This window comes from Cynocephalus volans, chromosome 7 (assembly GCF_027409185.1).
Source record: "Cynocephalus volans isolate mCynVol1 chromosome 7, mCynVol1.pri, whole genome shotgun sequence".
NCBI classification, from domain to species: domain Eukaryota; kingdom Metazoa; phylum Chordata; class Mammalia; order Dermoptera; family Cynocephalidae; genus Cynocephalus; species Cynocephalus volans.
The window spans coordinates 146,785,416-146,802,340 of record NC_084466.1 but is presented as its reverse complement, the minus strand read 5'-3'; the positions used below and the strand labels follow the sequence as shown (position 1 = coordinate 146,802,340).

Sequence of the window (16,925 nt, the reverse complement as noted above, 5' to 3'; positions counted from 1 at the left end):
TCCATGCTACCATCCAGAATTACATAAGACAGTCTACTTGCCACAGTGGCAGCTTAACTCTTCATGTCATGATGTTAACTGATTTTGTATAATTTATCTTGAACAAATGGCATTTAAACTTTTGCTAGACTCTTTACCTTTTATTAACTCATGTGATTTGTTTAATCTTTTCACACAGAGAGGCTATTTAATTCACACTTTGCACCTTTGCTGATCCATCTGAATAGAATGTGTGGCACGTTCCTCCCACATGACTATGAAAATGGGACTTTGCCTTTTAAAGAGATTTTCATTAGTTTTCCTTACTGAGTGGGGTATACATAATCTACTTTACACCATTGAAGTAGTTAAAGCAAAATAATTTTTACACGTGATCGATCCAGGAGTCAATTGAAAGAATTTCAGGTATTTAAAATTCTTTCTCTCCTGGGTAGCGAAATCCGTAGGAGATATTCTGAATTTGACATTTAAAATTAGAAATTCATCACTTTGATCTTTTTCTAAGGTCTAGAATTTTGAGCTGATAAGAAAGGTCACTTCTGTCTTTGAGGAGAACTATTAAAAAGTAATTACAATCTTGCTGTTGGCCTTTAATTCTTAGTCTTAGAAATGTTTAAGAGCCCTAGAATTAAAAGTAAAGTATAACCTATGTAGAATTTTTTCCCAAACAGCACTTTATAGTTATTCTGAGAAATGAATGTAGGATTCAGGGCTATGTATGTCTCAAGTATGAACTCTTTTTATAAGGCTCTTTAAATAAATTTTTAATTTAATAATATGAGTGATTTTTATTTTAAGATGAATTTAAATAGTATAGGACATGATTTTTCAGAAAAAGATTTTTTCTTGTCAAAGAAATATATTTGCATATGTATGTATAGAGAGAGAAAGAGAGTTTCAATGGACTTTGAATCCACTATTTCAACTTTGTTCCTGAGCCATTTGTTTTACCCTGATGGAGGTCATGGATAGAAATTAAAGTGGGGGAAAAAAAGAATAAAAAAATTTTGTCTTCTTTAAGTGGTTTTATTGCTTTTTCCTCCTCTTCCCACGCATTTGACCTAGAGGATAGATAGGAGGGAGGAAAGAGGAAGAAGGCCTACCTTAGTCAGTTTGTATGAGTGGTAGTGAAAGTAAGGCAGGTTCTGGGCGCTCAGGTATGACTCACGGGGAGAAGGACGGGTATATCGGTTAGGGTTCTGTGGGGAAACAACCAATAGGATATATGTGTTTATAGATAAAGATATAGATACATCCAAGTACAGATTAATTATAAGGAATTGGCTCATGTGATTATGGAAACTGACGAGTCCAAGAGTCCCCAAGCTGTAGACCCAGCAGAGCTGATAGTGTAGTTCCAGTCTGAGTCTGAGAGCCAGTGAACCAGGAGAACCTCTGGTGCTCTTCTATTCCAAAGGCTGGCAGCCTCACGACCCAGGAAGCAGCAATGTTTTAGTTTAATTTAAAAAGCAAGAAAAAGCCGATGTTCCAGTTTGAAGGCATTCAGGCAAGAGGAATTCTCTCTTATTTGGGGGAGTGTCAAAACCTTTTTGTTCTATTCAGGTCTTCAACTCATTGGACGAGGGCCCACATCAGGGAGGGCAATCCGCTTTTCTGAGTCTACTGATTTAAATGTTAATCTCATCTGAAACACCCTCACAGAAACACCCAGAATAATGTTTAACCAAATATTTGTGCACCCTACAGCCCAGTCAAGTGGACGCACAAAATAGCCATCGCAGTGGGCATGAAGAACACTTTTTACAGAACTTCGGGGTGAAAATTCTCCACTGAATTGCTCCATCTTGGGATGACACTTGCTTGAAGCAAATCTATTCAGTTGAAGTAGTGGTGAAATGGGCAGTGATAGCCAGACTTTTCAGTTATTGGTTCCAGGTGTCTTGTCCTAGTCTTCTCATATGTCCTGTGACTCCTACCGTATCTATTTTCTCCATAGTCAAAGCCCCATCTTGACAGTTGGTTCTTAATATTACAAATGATTTTCCTCTGGGCACCATATGTCTCCAACTTATGCTTCAACTCAACACTTTGAGCTAACACTCTCTGTCATCCACTTAGGGGGTTTATAATGATGAACATATATCCATACTTCACATATGTAAATATGTACAGTCACGTTGCTTAGTGACAAGGATATATTCTGAGAAATGCATCGTTAAGCAATTTTGTCATCGTGTGGTCATCATACAGTATATTTCCACAAACCTGGATGTTATAGCCTACTAAATACCTAGGCTATATTGGTAGCCTATTCTGTACCATCTTTGTTCATATGGTCCATGGTTGGTTGAGACGTTGTTATGTGGTGCATGACTGTACAAATACACTGAGAAGTACAATAAATTCCTGCTTCATCACCTTTATGTACTATAATGCATACTCTCAAAATTTCCTCCAGAACCAGAGGTGGGATCATTACAGAGTGTGGTGAGAGGGTAAAGAGAGGCCTCTGATTAGTGAGAACCCTTCCCAAACCCACCCTCCCCCAGAATGGTAACAAGTAGATAATTGAATATTCCTGGCATTCGGTTATATTATTTTAAATAATAAGGTTTACATTATTTTATTCCATATAACTTCTGGAATTAAATGTGCTTATTTCAAAGTTCTGTGTAAATTAGAATTTCTAACTTTTCTGGAAATAATTTAATTCCCTTTTGTGTTGTTATGAGCCCAAGGAAGGTAAAAACTAGATGAAGTCAAAAGCTCAGTGATTGATTATTTCCCAAGTGGTAAGGCCTGGGAACTTCACAGGGTAGAGCAGGATGTGATTGTTTCTTTTTACTGTGCATTGTGGAAGATTGTCCAGTGTGTCTGGGAATCTTAAGAAAAGGCAGGTAGAAAGGGGATTAATAATATAACTAAAGGTAAAAACAAAAAGTAAAAAGATCTAAAATTATAGTGACTAAGATACATTGGGCTGTTATGTCCATATATCCATTTTTCTCTTTTTCTAAGGGCAGCAGTATGCCTTTCCTGTCCTCCAAGTCTGTGTTTTCCATTGCTAGCTTCCCAGCTCATCTTCATCAGGACTGTATTTCGTCAAATACAGTTCACCACACTGAGGACATTTATAATATAGTAAAAAGAATTTAAATTTTTTTGATTCATTTGCTTTCTCGTAAACTTTTTATGGGGGAAATGTTGACATATATACAGAAATGTACACAAACTTATGCGTAGTCTTAAAATAACATAAAGTAAACATCCATGTAATCACCATCCAAATCAAGAAATAGAACAGTGTTAGAATCCTTTCCTTCTATTCTTTCCCAAACATAACTCCTCCCTCCCTAATCACTATCCTGACTATTATGGTATTATGGTAATCATTTCCTTGCCTATTTTAAGGAAACATTTTCCTACCTACATATGTATTCCTAAACTACCATAAATATGTATATGGCTTGTTTTTGAACTTTATATAATTGTAATATTCCTGTACTCATTATGTCTTGCCTTTTTTACTCTACATTATTTTGTAAGATTCATCTATGGTATTTTGTATGGCTGAAGTTTGTTCATATTCATTAATGTATGATCTACTTTATGAATGTCCCAAAATGTACTTTTCCATTGTGGTGCTGATAGACATTTGAGTTATTCAGGGAAACTATGGAAATTCTACATGAACAATCTTGTACGTGTATCCTGGTGCACAAATGCTTGCATTTCTGTGAGACATATAGCACTGGGATCACTGGCTCATAGGATATGTGTAACTTCAGCTCTGCTAGATAATGCCAAACAGTCTTCTAAAATGGTACTATAAATTTATATACCCTCCTCAGTTTAAGAATTTCATTTGCTCCACAAACCTGCCAGCACTTAAATTTTCAGACTTAAAATTTTTTGTCTGTTAGATGAGTGTTAGTGATTTCTCGGTATGGGTTTAATTTGTGTTTTACTAATAACTAGTGAAGTCAGACACCTTTTTTACATGTATTGGAAATTTGGACATCCTCTTTTATGGAGTTTCAAGGTTTTTGTGCATATTTATATTGGGTTGTCGGCTTTTTCTCACTGATTTGTAGAATTTCTTTATATATTCTGTAACTTGTCTTTTTATTTTGTATAGTGTTTTACTTTATGGATGTCTTAAAATTTTAATGTGGTCACATTTATCATAATTCAGATTTTATGTAGATTTTAAAAACATGGATCAGAGTGACAGTGATCTAAATATATTTTATTTCTAAGTATTTGGTCTATATCATGCAGATTCAGTTCTTTTAAATGCCTGTATTTCACAAGTAGATATCTACTGATAACATACAACACTTTTTTATATGAAGCATTTCCTAATTCTTCCATCCTTCTCTCTCCCTCAAATGTATTACATAGATCGTTGTTTCCGAATTTTATGTATGGATATTGAATTTTTTCTGAATCTAATTTCCTTGTCAATGTGTATGCATTGCATTAGTAATTATAGCAGCTTTACACACAAAGGGATGAGACATTTCTTTCCTATAAAGAGATGGAAAGTTTAATATTAAAAATGGAAAGTAGTCTGCTTAAATTCTACTTACATGTTCATGCACCTCCAGAAGAGTTGGATTTTTAGTGATTATTTAGAATGTATACATTTTATTTGTGGTATTATAAAGCACCTGGTAATCTCCTATTGATCTTTTTCTTTCTCCCAAAGGTCCCTTATGTCCATGATTCGGAAGCGATCCCACCCTAGTGGCAGTGGTGCAAAGAAAGAAAAGCCAACTCAACCAGAAACAAGTAAGCATCACTTCCATTTGGTTTACTTTAAGTGGCTGATGGTGTACAATTTTTCAACAGTTCACATATTTGTTGAGTTTTTGGACGGAACAGATTGTTACAAGGGAAGTGTGAGGAACTTAACAGCTATAAGAATGAACCAGCGAATTGTTACTGCCTTTCTGTAGTTGATTGTCTAGTGGAGATAAGCATGGTAATGAGAGATGTACTAGGAAATACGTTTTCATTAAGAGACAAGGTACTTTGGTGTGTAAAGGAAAGACAGGGAGTGATTCCAAATGAGGGATTTGGGGAAAGACTTCTTAAAGTTGATAACAGGTGAGCTGAGACTTGATCAAATACCTGCCATGTACTTACTACTCCTGTGTTGTGTACTGGAGATACAAGATAGAGAAGTTGCATTCTAGTGTAACTAGACATGAGGTAAGCAAGTGACTATCTAAGTAAATATATAATTATTTAAATACAATTTTTGAAAAGTACTGTGGAGGAGGTGTACAAGGTTCTGTGAACTGCTGGTGCCAGGCAGTGATGTTCCAGCTGAGTAGTGCATTTAGGATGTTGGGATGGGGGTTTTAGGGTAAAAGTTCAGATAGAGGAGTAGCAGATTCGAAAGTACAAAGTGGGGAAGGAGCTTAACATAGTAAGAAATGGAAAGAAGGTTGATATGGCTAGAGCATGGGGTGCAAGAGAGGAGTGCTGATAGGCAGTAGGCAGGAGCCAGATTCTGGAGGCTATGGTCGAAATTTTGGAATTTCTCCTCAGAGCAGTAGAAGTTTCACATAGGGGTGTAACATGATGATATTTGTCTCTTTTAAAAAATCACTGGCTGCAGTGAGAGAACAGACTGTACAGGGATGAGTGGATGAGGGAAGACCATTGTAGTCATTCAGATGAATGTTGATGGTGGCTTAGGCAAGGGTGTTAGCAGTCGCAATAGGAAGACATGCATGAAATCAGGAACTGTTCAGGGAAATAAAATTCAGGATTCTGACTCATTGGAGATGGTGGTATGGAAGATAATAGGAAGAGATGGGAATGGAGGGAAAAGGGCCTCCCGTTGAGCAGAGGCACCAGCTGCCTGGGTGCAGAGTTGGTTCACAGAGCTGTCACCAGTTTAGTGTATAGCCACAGTCAGAGCAGAGGCTTGAGATGCTGGGGCCACCTCTTGGTCCTTTATTCAACTCAACAATGTTTGCTCAATACCTATTAGTTACAAAGCACAGTGGACTTGACTGATTCAAGCCCAGATTGGTGTAAGCTGCTTCTGGCCCCTTTTCTTGCTCCAGTTCAAGCCATTTTCTTTACCATTGGCAGTGTGATGTTCTCAGATCACAGGTCTAACCGTGTTCTTCTACATCTTATGACATTGCTGTGCTTCTCACTGCATCAGAATAGAATCCACACTCTATAGTCTGCTTGTAGATGGTTCTCTGATTTTACTTCAGCCTCATTTCACGTTCTGTTTTCCCACTTTATGGCTGAACCATTACCTCTAAGGCAGCTATATATTTGCTCTTGACTTTCCTATTGTCAAAAGCTTCTCAGGTGAGATGCTGCTGTCATTCCATGTCCTCCATGCAGGTTCCAGGCAGATTGCTTGTGTGTTCCAGGCTCTTCTTTTTCATCCTCCTCCTATTTATTAGTATTAGTATTAATAATTTAAATGAGTGGCTCATTACAATGTGTTGCTATAGCATTTTACTTTAAATTCTGTTACTTAAGTATTTAATGTCCAATTTCCAGCTTCTACTTTGGGCTCTGGTTTTGAGTTATTTCCACAGCTCTCCCCTTGAGCAGATTATAAGCTCTTTAAGGGTTTACTCGTCTCTGTGGCCTCCCATAGCTCTCATGCATTTTGAATGAATTGAAGTTTGGACTTAGTCTTTTCTTTCTTACCAGGAACCTTGCAGCACCATTACAAACGAAAGCTGATTTCATTTCTGTGAATTGGCTTTCTGTGCCTGTCTCCTGCAGCCCTTTGGAATCTATTCTTCTGCACATTAATGGGACTGAAAGGCAAATTCTGCTTTGCGCAAGGCATTGCAGGATTCTGAAGCAGTCCTGCCATTGGTGATTTACAGGGTAGTCTTGTTCCTGGGTTACTGACTGTTAGCTTTTCTTGACACTGTAATTTAAATTTTGTTTCAATCCTTTTTTGGGACAATTGGTGTATCTTAGATGGTTAAGAAGACAGTTAGAATAAAATGATTTTCCTTCTAAGTAGATCACATCATCAGTTTGTCAACCTCAACGATACTCTTAATTGAAAAAAAGTATCCTAAAACTTTTTAAGACCCAGTGTTAGGAGCCATACAGTTTTCCTTTCGAAAATGTTTTATTTACAATTCATGAAATGTGACAATAATTTTTCCCACATTCTTGGGCTATTGGATTGTTATTGGAGCCACCCTAAAAATCATACAGCCTTAAATGATATGTTGCGTAACCACACATGGCTGGAGCAGCACCCTCTCTCTGTCTGGAAAGGTAATCATTTATAGTGCCTTGTTAATAGTTCACACTAAAAAAATGGTTATTGAATGAATAAATCAGCAAGGATTAAATGCATGATGAACGAACATAGAGCATCAAACACTGGGATCGTCTATGACTTTGGAGTTTGCATTTATATCCTAAGGACTGGTCTTCTTTTACTGTTTTCTTCCTTATGTCAGCATTTTATGATGGCTATTAACATATACAGTAGTTGGTAAGGTTTTCAGAGCTTATGAGTAGGAAAACATATTCCTAGGTTATGGCTCTTAAAAAGATTTATTATAAGGAAGGTCTGTGGAATATTTTAGATATTATTATTTAGATATTTAGATATTTATTTATTTATTTATTTTTATTTTTTTTTAAATTTTATTTTGTCGATATACATTGTAGCTGATTAATGCTCCCCATCACCAAAACCTCCCTCCCTTCTCCCTCCCCCCTCCTCCCCAACAATGTCCTTTCTGTTTGCTTGTTGTATCAACTTCAAATAATTGTTGTTGTTATATCTTCTTACCCCCCCCCCGGTTTGTGTGTGTGTGTGTGTGTATGTGTGTGTGTGTGAATTTATATATTAATTTTTAGCTCCCTCCAATAAGTGAGAACATGTGGTATTTCTCTTTCTGTGCCTGACTTGTTTCACTTAATATAATTCTCTCAAGGTCCATCCATGTTGTTGCAAATGGCAGTATTTCATTCGTTTTTATAGCTGAGTAGTATTCCATTGTGTAGATGTACCACATTTTCCGTATCCACTCATCTGATGATGGGCATTTGGGCTGGTTCCAACTCTTGGCTATTGTAAAGAGTGCTGCGATGAACATTGGGGAACAGGTATACCTTCGACTTGATGATTTCCATTCCTCTGGGTATATTCCCAACAGTGGGATGGCTGGGTCGTATGGTAGATCTATTTGCAATTGTTTAAGGAACCTCCATACCATTTTCCATAGAGGCTGCACCATTTTGCAGTCCCACCAACAATGTATGAGAGTTCCTTTTTCTCCGCAGCCTCGCCAGCATTTATCGTTCATAGTCTTTTGGATTTTAGCCATCCTAACTGGGGTTAGATGGTATCTCAATGTGGTTTTGATTTGCATTTCCCGGATGCTGAGTGATGTTGAGCATTTTTTCATATGTCTGTTGGCCATTTGGATATCTTCCTTAGAGAAATGCCTACTTAGCTCTTTTGCCCATTTTTTAATTGGGTTGCTTGTTTTCTTCTTGTAAAGTTGTTTGAGTTCCTTATATATTCTGGATATTAATCCTTTGTCAGATGTATATTTTGCAAATATTTTCTCCCACTCTGTTGGTTGTCTTTTAACTCTTTTAATTGTTTCTTTTGCTGTGCAGAAGCTTTTTAGTTTGATATAATCCCATTTGTTTATTTTTCCTTTGGTTGCCCGTGCTTTTGGGGTCGTATTCATGAAGTCTGTGCCCAGTCCTATTTCCTGAAGTGTTTCCCCTATGTTTTCTTTAAGAAGTTTTATTGTCTCAGGGTGTATATTTAAATCCTTAATCCATTTTGAGTTGATTTTAGTATACGGTGAGAGGTATGGATCTAGTTTCATTCTCCTGCATATCGATATCCAGTTTTCCCAGCACCACTTGCTGAAGAGGCAGTCCCTTCCCCAGTGAATAGGCTTGGTGCCTTTGTCAAAGATCAGATGGCAGTAAGTGTGTGGGTTGATTTCTGGATTCTCTATTCTATTCCATTGGTCAGTGTGTCTGTTTTTATGCCAGTACCATACTGTTTTGGTTATTGTAGCTTTGTAGTATAGCTTAAAGTCAGGTAGTGTTATGCCTCCAGCTTTATTTTTTTTGCTGAGCATTGCTTTGGCTATTCGTGGTCTTTTATTGTTCCATATAAATGTCTGAATAGTTTTTTCCATTTCTGAGAAAAATGTCTTTGGAATTTTGATGGGGATTGCATTGAATTTGTATATCACTTTGGGTAGTATGGACATTTTCACTATGTTGATTCTTCCAATCCAAGAGCATGGAATATCTTTCCATCTTCTTGTATCCTCTCTAATTTCTCTCAGCAGTGGTTTGTAGTTCTCATTATAGAGATTTTTCACCTCCTTGGTTAACTCAATTCCTAAGTATTTTATTTTTTTGGTGGCTATTGTAAATGGGCAGGCTTTCTTGATTTCTCCTTCTGCATGTTCACTATTGGAGAAAAGAAATGCTACTGATTTTTGTGTGTTGATTTTGTATCCTGCTACTGTGCTAAAATCATTTATCAATTCCAACAGTTTTTTTGTAGAGGTTTTAGGCTGTTCGATATATAGGATCATGTCATCTGCAAACAGGGACAGTTTGACTTCATCTTTTCCAATCTGTATGCCCTTTATTTCCTTCTCTTCTCTGATTGCTCTGGCTAGTACTTCCAACACTATGTTGAATAGGAGTGGTGAGAGTGGGCATCCTTGTCTAGTGCCTGTTCTTAAAGGAAAAGCTTTCAGCTTTTCCCCATTCAGGATGATATTGGCAGTGGGTTTGGCATATATGGCTTTAATTATGTTGAGATACTTTCCCTCTATACCTAACTTATAGAGGGTCTTTGTCATGAATGAGTGCTGAACTTTATCAAATGCTTTTTCAGCGTCTATAGAGATGATCATATGGTCCTTGTGTTTGAGTTTATTAATATGGTGTATCACATTTATTGATTTGCGTATGTTGAACCAACCTTGCATCCCTGGGATGAATCCCACTTGATCGTGATGAATAATTTTTCGTATGTGTTGCTGTATTCTGTTTGCTAGTATTTTAGTGAGGATTTTTGCATCTATATTCATCAAGGATATCGGCCTGTAGTTTTCTTTTTTGGTTATATCTTTACCTGGTTTTGGTATCAGGATGATGTTTGCTTCATAGAATGAGTTTGGGAGATTTGCGTCCGTTTTAATCTTTTGGAATAGTTTGTAAAGAATCGGTGTCAATTCCTGTTTGAATGTTTGGTAAAATTCTGCTGTGAATCCATCTGGTCCTGGGCTTTTCTTTGTTGGAAGCCTTCTGATAACAGCTTCAATCTCCTTTATTGTTATTGGTCTGTTCAAATTTTCTACGTCTTCACGGTTCAGTTTTGGGAGCTTGTGTGTGTCCAGAAATTTATCCATTTCCTCCAGATTTTCAAATTTGTTGGCGTATAGTTGTTTATAGTAGTCTCGAATGATTCCTTGTATTTCAGATGAATCAGTTGTAATATCGCCTTTTTCATTTCTAATTTTTGTTATTTGAGTCTTCTCTCTTCTTTTTTTTGTTAGCCAAGCTAATGGTTTGTCAATTTTATTTATCTTTTCAAAAAACCAACTTTTTGATTCGTTGATCTTTTGAATTGTTTTTTGGTTTTCAATTTCATTCAGTTCTGCTCTGATCTTAATGATTTCTTTCCGTCTGCTAACTTTAGGATTGGATTGTTCTTGTTTTTCTAGTTCTTTAAGGTGAAGTGTTAGGTTGTTCACTTGCCATCTTTCCATTCTTCTGAAGTGAGCATTTAATGCAATAAATTTTCCCCTCAATACTGCTTTTGCAGTATCCCACAGGTTTTGGTATGATGTATCATTGTTTTCATTAGTTTCAATAAACTTTTTGATTTCCTGCTTGATTTCTTCTTGGACCCATATGTCATTAAGTAGAATGCTGTTTAATTTCCATGTGTTTGTATAGTTTCCAGAGTTTTGTTTGTTATTAATTTCTAGTTTTAATCCATTGTGGTCTGAGAAGATACATGGGATAATTCCAATTTTTTTGAATTTATTGAGACTTGATTTGTGACCTAATATGTGATCTATCCTGGAGAATGATCCATGTGCTGATGAGAAGAATGAATATTCTGAGGTTGTTGGGTGGAATGTTCTGTAGATATCTGCCAATTCCAATTGGTCTAGAGTCTTGTTTAGATCTTGTGTTTCTCTATTGATTCTTTGCCTAGATGATCTGTCTAATATTGACAGTGGAGTGTTCAGGTCCCCTGCTATTATGGTATTAGTGTCTATTTCCTTCTTTAGGTCTAATAGAGTTTGTTTTATAAATCTGGCTGCTCCAACATTGGGTGCGTACATATTTATGATTGTTATGTCTTCTTGATGGATCAGTCCTTTTATCATTAAGTAGTGTCCCTCATTGTCTCTTTTTATGGTTTTTAGTTTAAAGTCTATTTTGTCAGATATAAGAATAGCCACTCCAGCTCGTTTTTCTTTTCTGTTTGCATGGTAAATCTTTTTCCATCCTTTCACTCTTAGTCTGTGTGAATCTTTATGGGTGAGGTGGGTCTCTTGTAGGCAGCATATAGTTGGGTCCTGCTTTTTGATCCAGTCAGCCTGTCTGTGTCTTTTAATTGGGGAATTTAAGCCTTTAACATTAAGAGTTGTTATTGAAAGGTGTTGATTTATTCCTAGCATTTTATTGGTTGTTTGGTTGTCTTAGGTGTCTTTTGTTCCTTGCTTTCTGATTTACTGTTTGGTTTCTTTGTTTGTTGGTTCCTTAGGTTGTAGATAGTGTTTTTGTTAGCTTGTTTTCTCTTCATGAATGCCATTTTTATTGTACTAGCGGGTTTAGATTTTTCTTAGGTTTTTATGGCAGTGGTAGTTATTTTTCAGGAACCAAACCCAGTACTCCCTTGAGGATTTCTTGTAAGGGTGGTCTTGTGGTAGTGAACTCCCGCAGTTTTTGTTTGTCTGAGAAATATACTATTTGCCCCTCATTTCGGAAGGATAGCCTTGCAGGGTAGAGTATTCTTGGCTGGCAATCTTTGTCTTTTAGTATTTTGAAAATATCATCCCATTCCTTTCTAGCTTTTAGGGTTTGTGATGAAAAGTCTGATGTTAACCTGATTGGGGCTCCCTTATAGGTGATTTGACGCTTCTCTCTTGCAGCTTTTAAGATTCTCTCTTTGTCTCTGAGTTTTGCCAGTTTGACTATGACATGTCTTGGAGAAGGCCTTTTTGGGTTGAATACGTTTGGAGATCGTTGAGCTTCCTGGATCTGAAGATCAGTGATTTTTCCTATACCTGGGAAGTTTTCTGCCACTATTTTGTTGAATATGTTTTCAATGGAATCTCCATTTTCCTCCCCTTCTGGAATACCCATGACTCGGATATTTGAGCGCTTGAGGTTGTCTGATATCTCTCTCAGATTTTCTTCCATGTCCTTGATTCTTTTTTCTTTCTTTTTGTCTGCTTGTGTTATTTCAAACAGCCCATCTTCAAGTTCAGAGGTTCTCTCTTCAACTTCGACAAGCCTGCTGGTTAAACTCTCCGTTGTGTTTTTTATTTCGCTGAATAACTTCTTCAGTTCAGCAAGTTCTGCTACATTTTTTTTCAGGAAATTGATTTCCTTGTATATTTCCTCTTTCAGATCCTGTATACTTTTCCTCATTTCATCATGATGTCTAGCTGAGTTTTCTTGTATCTCATTCAGTTTCCTTAGAATTATCACTCGAAATTCCTTGTCAGTTATTTCAAGGGCTTCTTGTTCTATAGGATCTAGAGTATGAGATTTATTAACTTTTGGTGGTGTACTTTCTTGATTTTTTGTATTTCTGGTGTCTTTTTTTTGGTGTTTATTCATTGTGGCAGGGGGTTTCACAGTCCACCGGTTTGAGACTAATGACTAACTAGGATGTTGCTGTGGTTGAGAATTTGGTATGGCTCCCGCCGTGACTGCTCAGTTGGCCTCTAGTGTCTTGTGTGTGTGGTTGCCTCGGGTCTTGGGCTTCTCCGGGGAGCCACCTTTCTGGTCAGCTTGTACTCTGCTGGGCTGGTGGATCACGTACCACAGGGTGTGTGATCTCTGTTGAGCTTTCACTTTCTGTACAGGACTTCTCCCCGTTCCGTGTGCTCTGGCCCAGGCTGTTAGATCGTGCAGTGGCGACCCCACCGGGTGTGTGGTTCCTGTCGAGTCTCCGCCTCCCTGGCCGCACGTCTCCCCCCTCTGTGCACACTGTGCTGGGCTGGGGCGTGTCTTCTGCACCCCTCGTCTATCAGCTGGGCCTTCAAGACCCTGCTCAGCACCGCCTCGCCCAGGAAGTCTGCCAGGTTTCTGCTAGGCACAGACGACCGGTCTCTCTGGGTGCCTTTGTAGCACTGTGTAGATCTTTCTCGGGTCTTGTTCACCTTTGTATCCCCCCAGTATAAACCGCGTCTAGTGCCCGCCTGCAGCCTGCTCTCCGGCAGGTTCAAGCGGACCTGGGAACTCTCCTACCACACTATTCCCAACCAGAAATTCGTTAGGCTTTTTTCCAAACTGGTGGTCGCAGAGATGGTATCTGCCTCCCAGTAACAGGAAGTTTACCGGGGCGGAGTCCAGGGTGTGGTGGAGTGACAGTCGGCCCGCCCGTACTTCCTAGCCCTCCCAAAACTGGTCGGGACGCCCCACACCCCCAGCCCTGCCAGAGAACCGCGGAGGGAGTGGGAGAGGAGGTCGGCCCGCAGGGTCCGGAAAGCCTGGCGCCAGGCCAAGCAAATGGGCTCAGTGATGGCCGAGCAGGGCGGAGCTGCCCGCACCTGGGAAAATGGAGGCAGCACCGTGGCAGTGAGTGGCCTGGTGGTGCAGGCGGAAGCCGCGTGGGCATCCACCCCCCCCCCGAACAGAGCTGTGCCAGGGATCACTCACAGTGCTGTGCCAGGTCGGGCGCTCGCTCTGTCTCTGGTTTGTTGCCTTCCGTGTTCTCGGCGCTGCCGCCTCGGGCTGTTCAGTCGCGGCGCCGCTCGGGCGCTCCCAGGAATCTTCTTTAATGCCGGCCTGAAACCTCGAATCCTGAATAGGGCAGCTGGCCGCCTTCTTCAGCGCGGCCCCGGTCTCCGGGATCCTGGCTGCATCCACAGCAGCCCTGGCGCCGTGTTCCCTGTTTCAAGACTCACTTTTGCAGCTAAGAATCAGTTCTTTTCCTGCTCCACACTTCAAAGCTGTTGCCTGTAAATGAGGCAGCCTCTCCTGCCGGGGGCAAAGTGGCGTTGAGCCCCCACGACCGGCCAGCAGCAGCAGTCCTCCCTTAAGAGATGGCCAGAGGAAGGTCCACAAGTTTCCCGGCTGCCTGAGGCCCAGTGGCCACCTTTTCCACCTCAGCTACTCCGCGCCAGCCGCCGCAGCCGCCGCCATCTTGAAAGAGCCTTATTTAGATATTTAGATGTAGTTTAAGATCCAAATATAAGAAATCATTGCAAACTTTGAAGTTAGTAACTCTAATTTTGACAAAAATATATTTATTGGGCCAGTTCTGAGATTTAAAAGTTATGCCTGCTGTTTATCATTTGTTTGTTCATATATTCTTCTTACCTCTCTGTGCCTCAGTTTGCTAATCTGTAGAACAGGGATAACAGTAGTTCCTATTTCATAGGGTTGTTGAGAATGAATGAGTCTCTCAATATGAACAGTGTTTAGAATAGTACCAGCACATAGAAAATACTCAAAATGTTAGTTAAAAAAGTAGATAAAGTACCAGCCACCCATTTGGGAGGGACAAAGGGAGTTCTCATTCAGCAGGTTCTTGTGATTATTGTAGTTAAGGAAATTTCCTTAACTTTATGATCTTAAGTACAATTTAAACTTATTCAACCATAATGTATTCTTTTAGAAATTTTGTGCATGATGGTGGCATAAAATTTTTTTAATGTCCTTTTTAAAAAAGTTAATGAAAGAGAAAAGTAATCCTGTGGAATTTAGAAATTCATTTTAGTTTCTTCTCGGTAATAAACAGAAGTTTTTATTGAGTAACGAGGTGATGGTTTTGTCTTTGGGTCTTTGGGGCTTTTTGTGTGTGTGTGTGTGTGTGTGTAACTTATTTTTCAAGTGGGTCTTAAAATTTAAGCCCCAATTAATTACATGTAGCTTTCTGATCCAAGACTGACCTTGAAGCACTAACTCAAAGAACATTTGATTTTATTTTCCTGTGGCCGTTCAATAACATTAGACCTGTTGTCTTCATTTGTCCCTTTTCTTTAGTCTTCAGTATCCTGCATATTTCTATTGTCCCCCTGATTACATGCTTTTGTGAGACAATTACCAACTGCGTGATTGCAGAAAGAATTACAAAACATACCATGAGCTCTCGGTAGGTGATTCTTAGAGATTTATTAGAACTGCTTAATAGTTTAGAAGTTCGTATAGATTGCTTTTTGCTAGTTCAAAAACAGGGTCGGCTAGAGAGAAAGCTTGTGTAGCTAACCCAGCGTTGCCCTTGTATTGCGCCTGAGTAGGGAATCTGATAAGAGTGATTTCTTTTCCTTAAGACCAATTAAGCCTATACGTTTGGAAAAGACTGAGAAATTAAAGCCTGGTTTATAATCTGTATACAATACAGATAGTGGCACTTCTCTGAATTATCACTATGATTCTGGCAAACAAATATAAGAGACTACTTTAAATTCCTGCTATGTTAGATGCTGTAGCAGATTTGAATGGTGTTGACCATAATTCTCCATCTGTCTGCCTTAATTAGTTTTTGTGTGGTGCATTTAATTGGGTTTCAGTCATTCCTTACAGAGTGCTAATCTGTTTGTAGGCGGTATTCCTATTGCCATATAGCTCTTCCTAGTCTCACTCAAAATGTCAGTATCTCTGAAAAATCAAATGTTTATTGAAGGTATTTTCTAAATTTCCAGGAATAAATCCCAAACCTATACCAGGTGCTTGAATGGCAGATCTCGATTTTTCTCTCCCCTGATTTTGAATGTGGTCAGCAGAAGTACTGTGGAGTGCACAATAGATATTCAGATATTGAATAAATGAGTGAATGAAAGAATGAATGAATTTCTATCCACAGTAATTTACTTGTCTGTTCCCTCATTGATGTTTGTGAGTCATCAGAAAAAGCTGCCTAAGAAAATGCTACTTAAGGGCATACAATCAACCCACAGTTTTATCATCTTTCACTTACTGGTGAATGAGTTCTAACTTTGGTGACCATGTTTTTCCATGCTGCCTGGCAAAAGACACTTTTGGACTGCTGAATGTGAAAAATGTTGTTTGGATTTTGAGAAATTTTAATTCCCAGCATTCCATTGGCTTCTGAGGATGACAGAACTCTACTTGAATTCAGGACATATAAGAAAATTTAGGTGTAACAGAGAATGTAGCAGTGATCCCATCATTGTGGTGCTGTAGAGGTGAGGATAATGAAAATTTCTGGACTCTCTTAGTTGCTCCCCTAGGCACTTATATAAGAGGAGTGGCTACCCAGGGTTAGAGTGAAGTCTGGCCATGTAGGAGAAAAAGAAGCCATGATTTAGGCCTCCTTAGTACAAAGCCTAAGACTAGCGCTAATTATCTTGGGGATATAGTTGTGATTGCCTCCATTTAGAAGCCAGCTTTTGGGGTTTAGTCATTTCCACTCAAATGGTAAAAATATTGATAACCATTTAAAGCCAAAACTTCGGAAGTCCGTCAGTTGGTAGGTGCTTGTTGATTGCCTACCATATGCCAGGCAATGTGGAGTCTATTAAACAAGCTAATTGGAAGGTCCTTATGAGATATTTAAATTTAAATATATTAGCTAGACTGAGTTAGGTGGAGGTTAAACACAAGATCAAGAACAGTGTTAGTGGTGATAAATGTTCCAAAATGATTCTGTGCTTTTGGTCAACCTATTCTGCAAGAGTAACAGGTTCCACGATTCTGATCAACAGGTTTAAGTTCGCCTCAGTTGCATTCATCTAATTGATACA

The 16,925-nt window shown here is 38.8% G+C and overlaps 1 protein-coding gene across 1 annotated transcript in view; it reads left to right on the top strand.

Annotated features, from left to right (window-relative positions):
* The window catches only part of SHTN1 (shootin 1), a 69,893-nt gene that overhangs the window by 23,935 nt on the left and 29,033 nt on the right, over positions 1–16,925 (top strand). Inside the window, exon 9 of the mRNA XM_063103314.1 lies at positions 4,673–4,755. Within this exon, the coding sequence (XP_062959384.1) occupies positions 4,673–4,755 (83 nt within the window). The remainder of the gene's footprint in view (positions 1–4,672; positions 4,756–16,925) is intronic.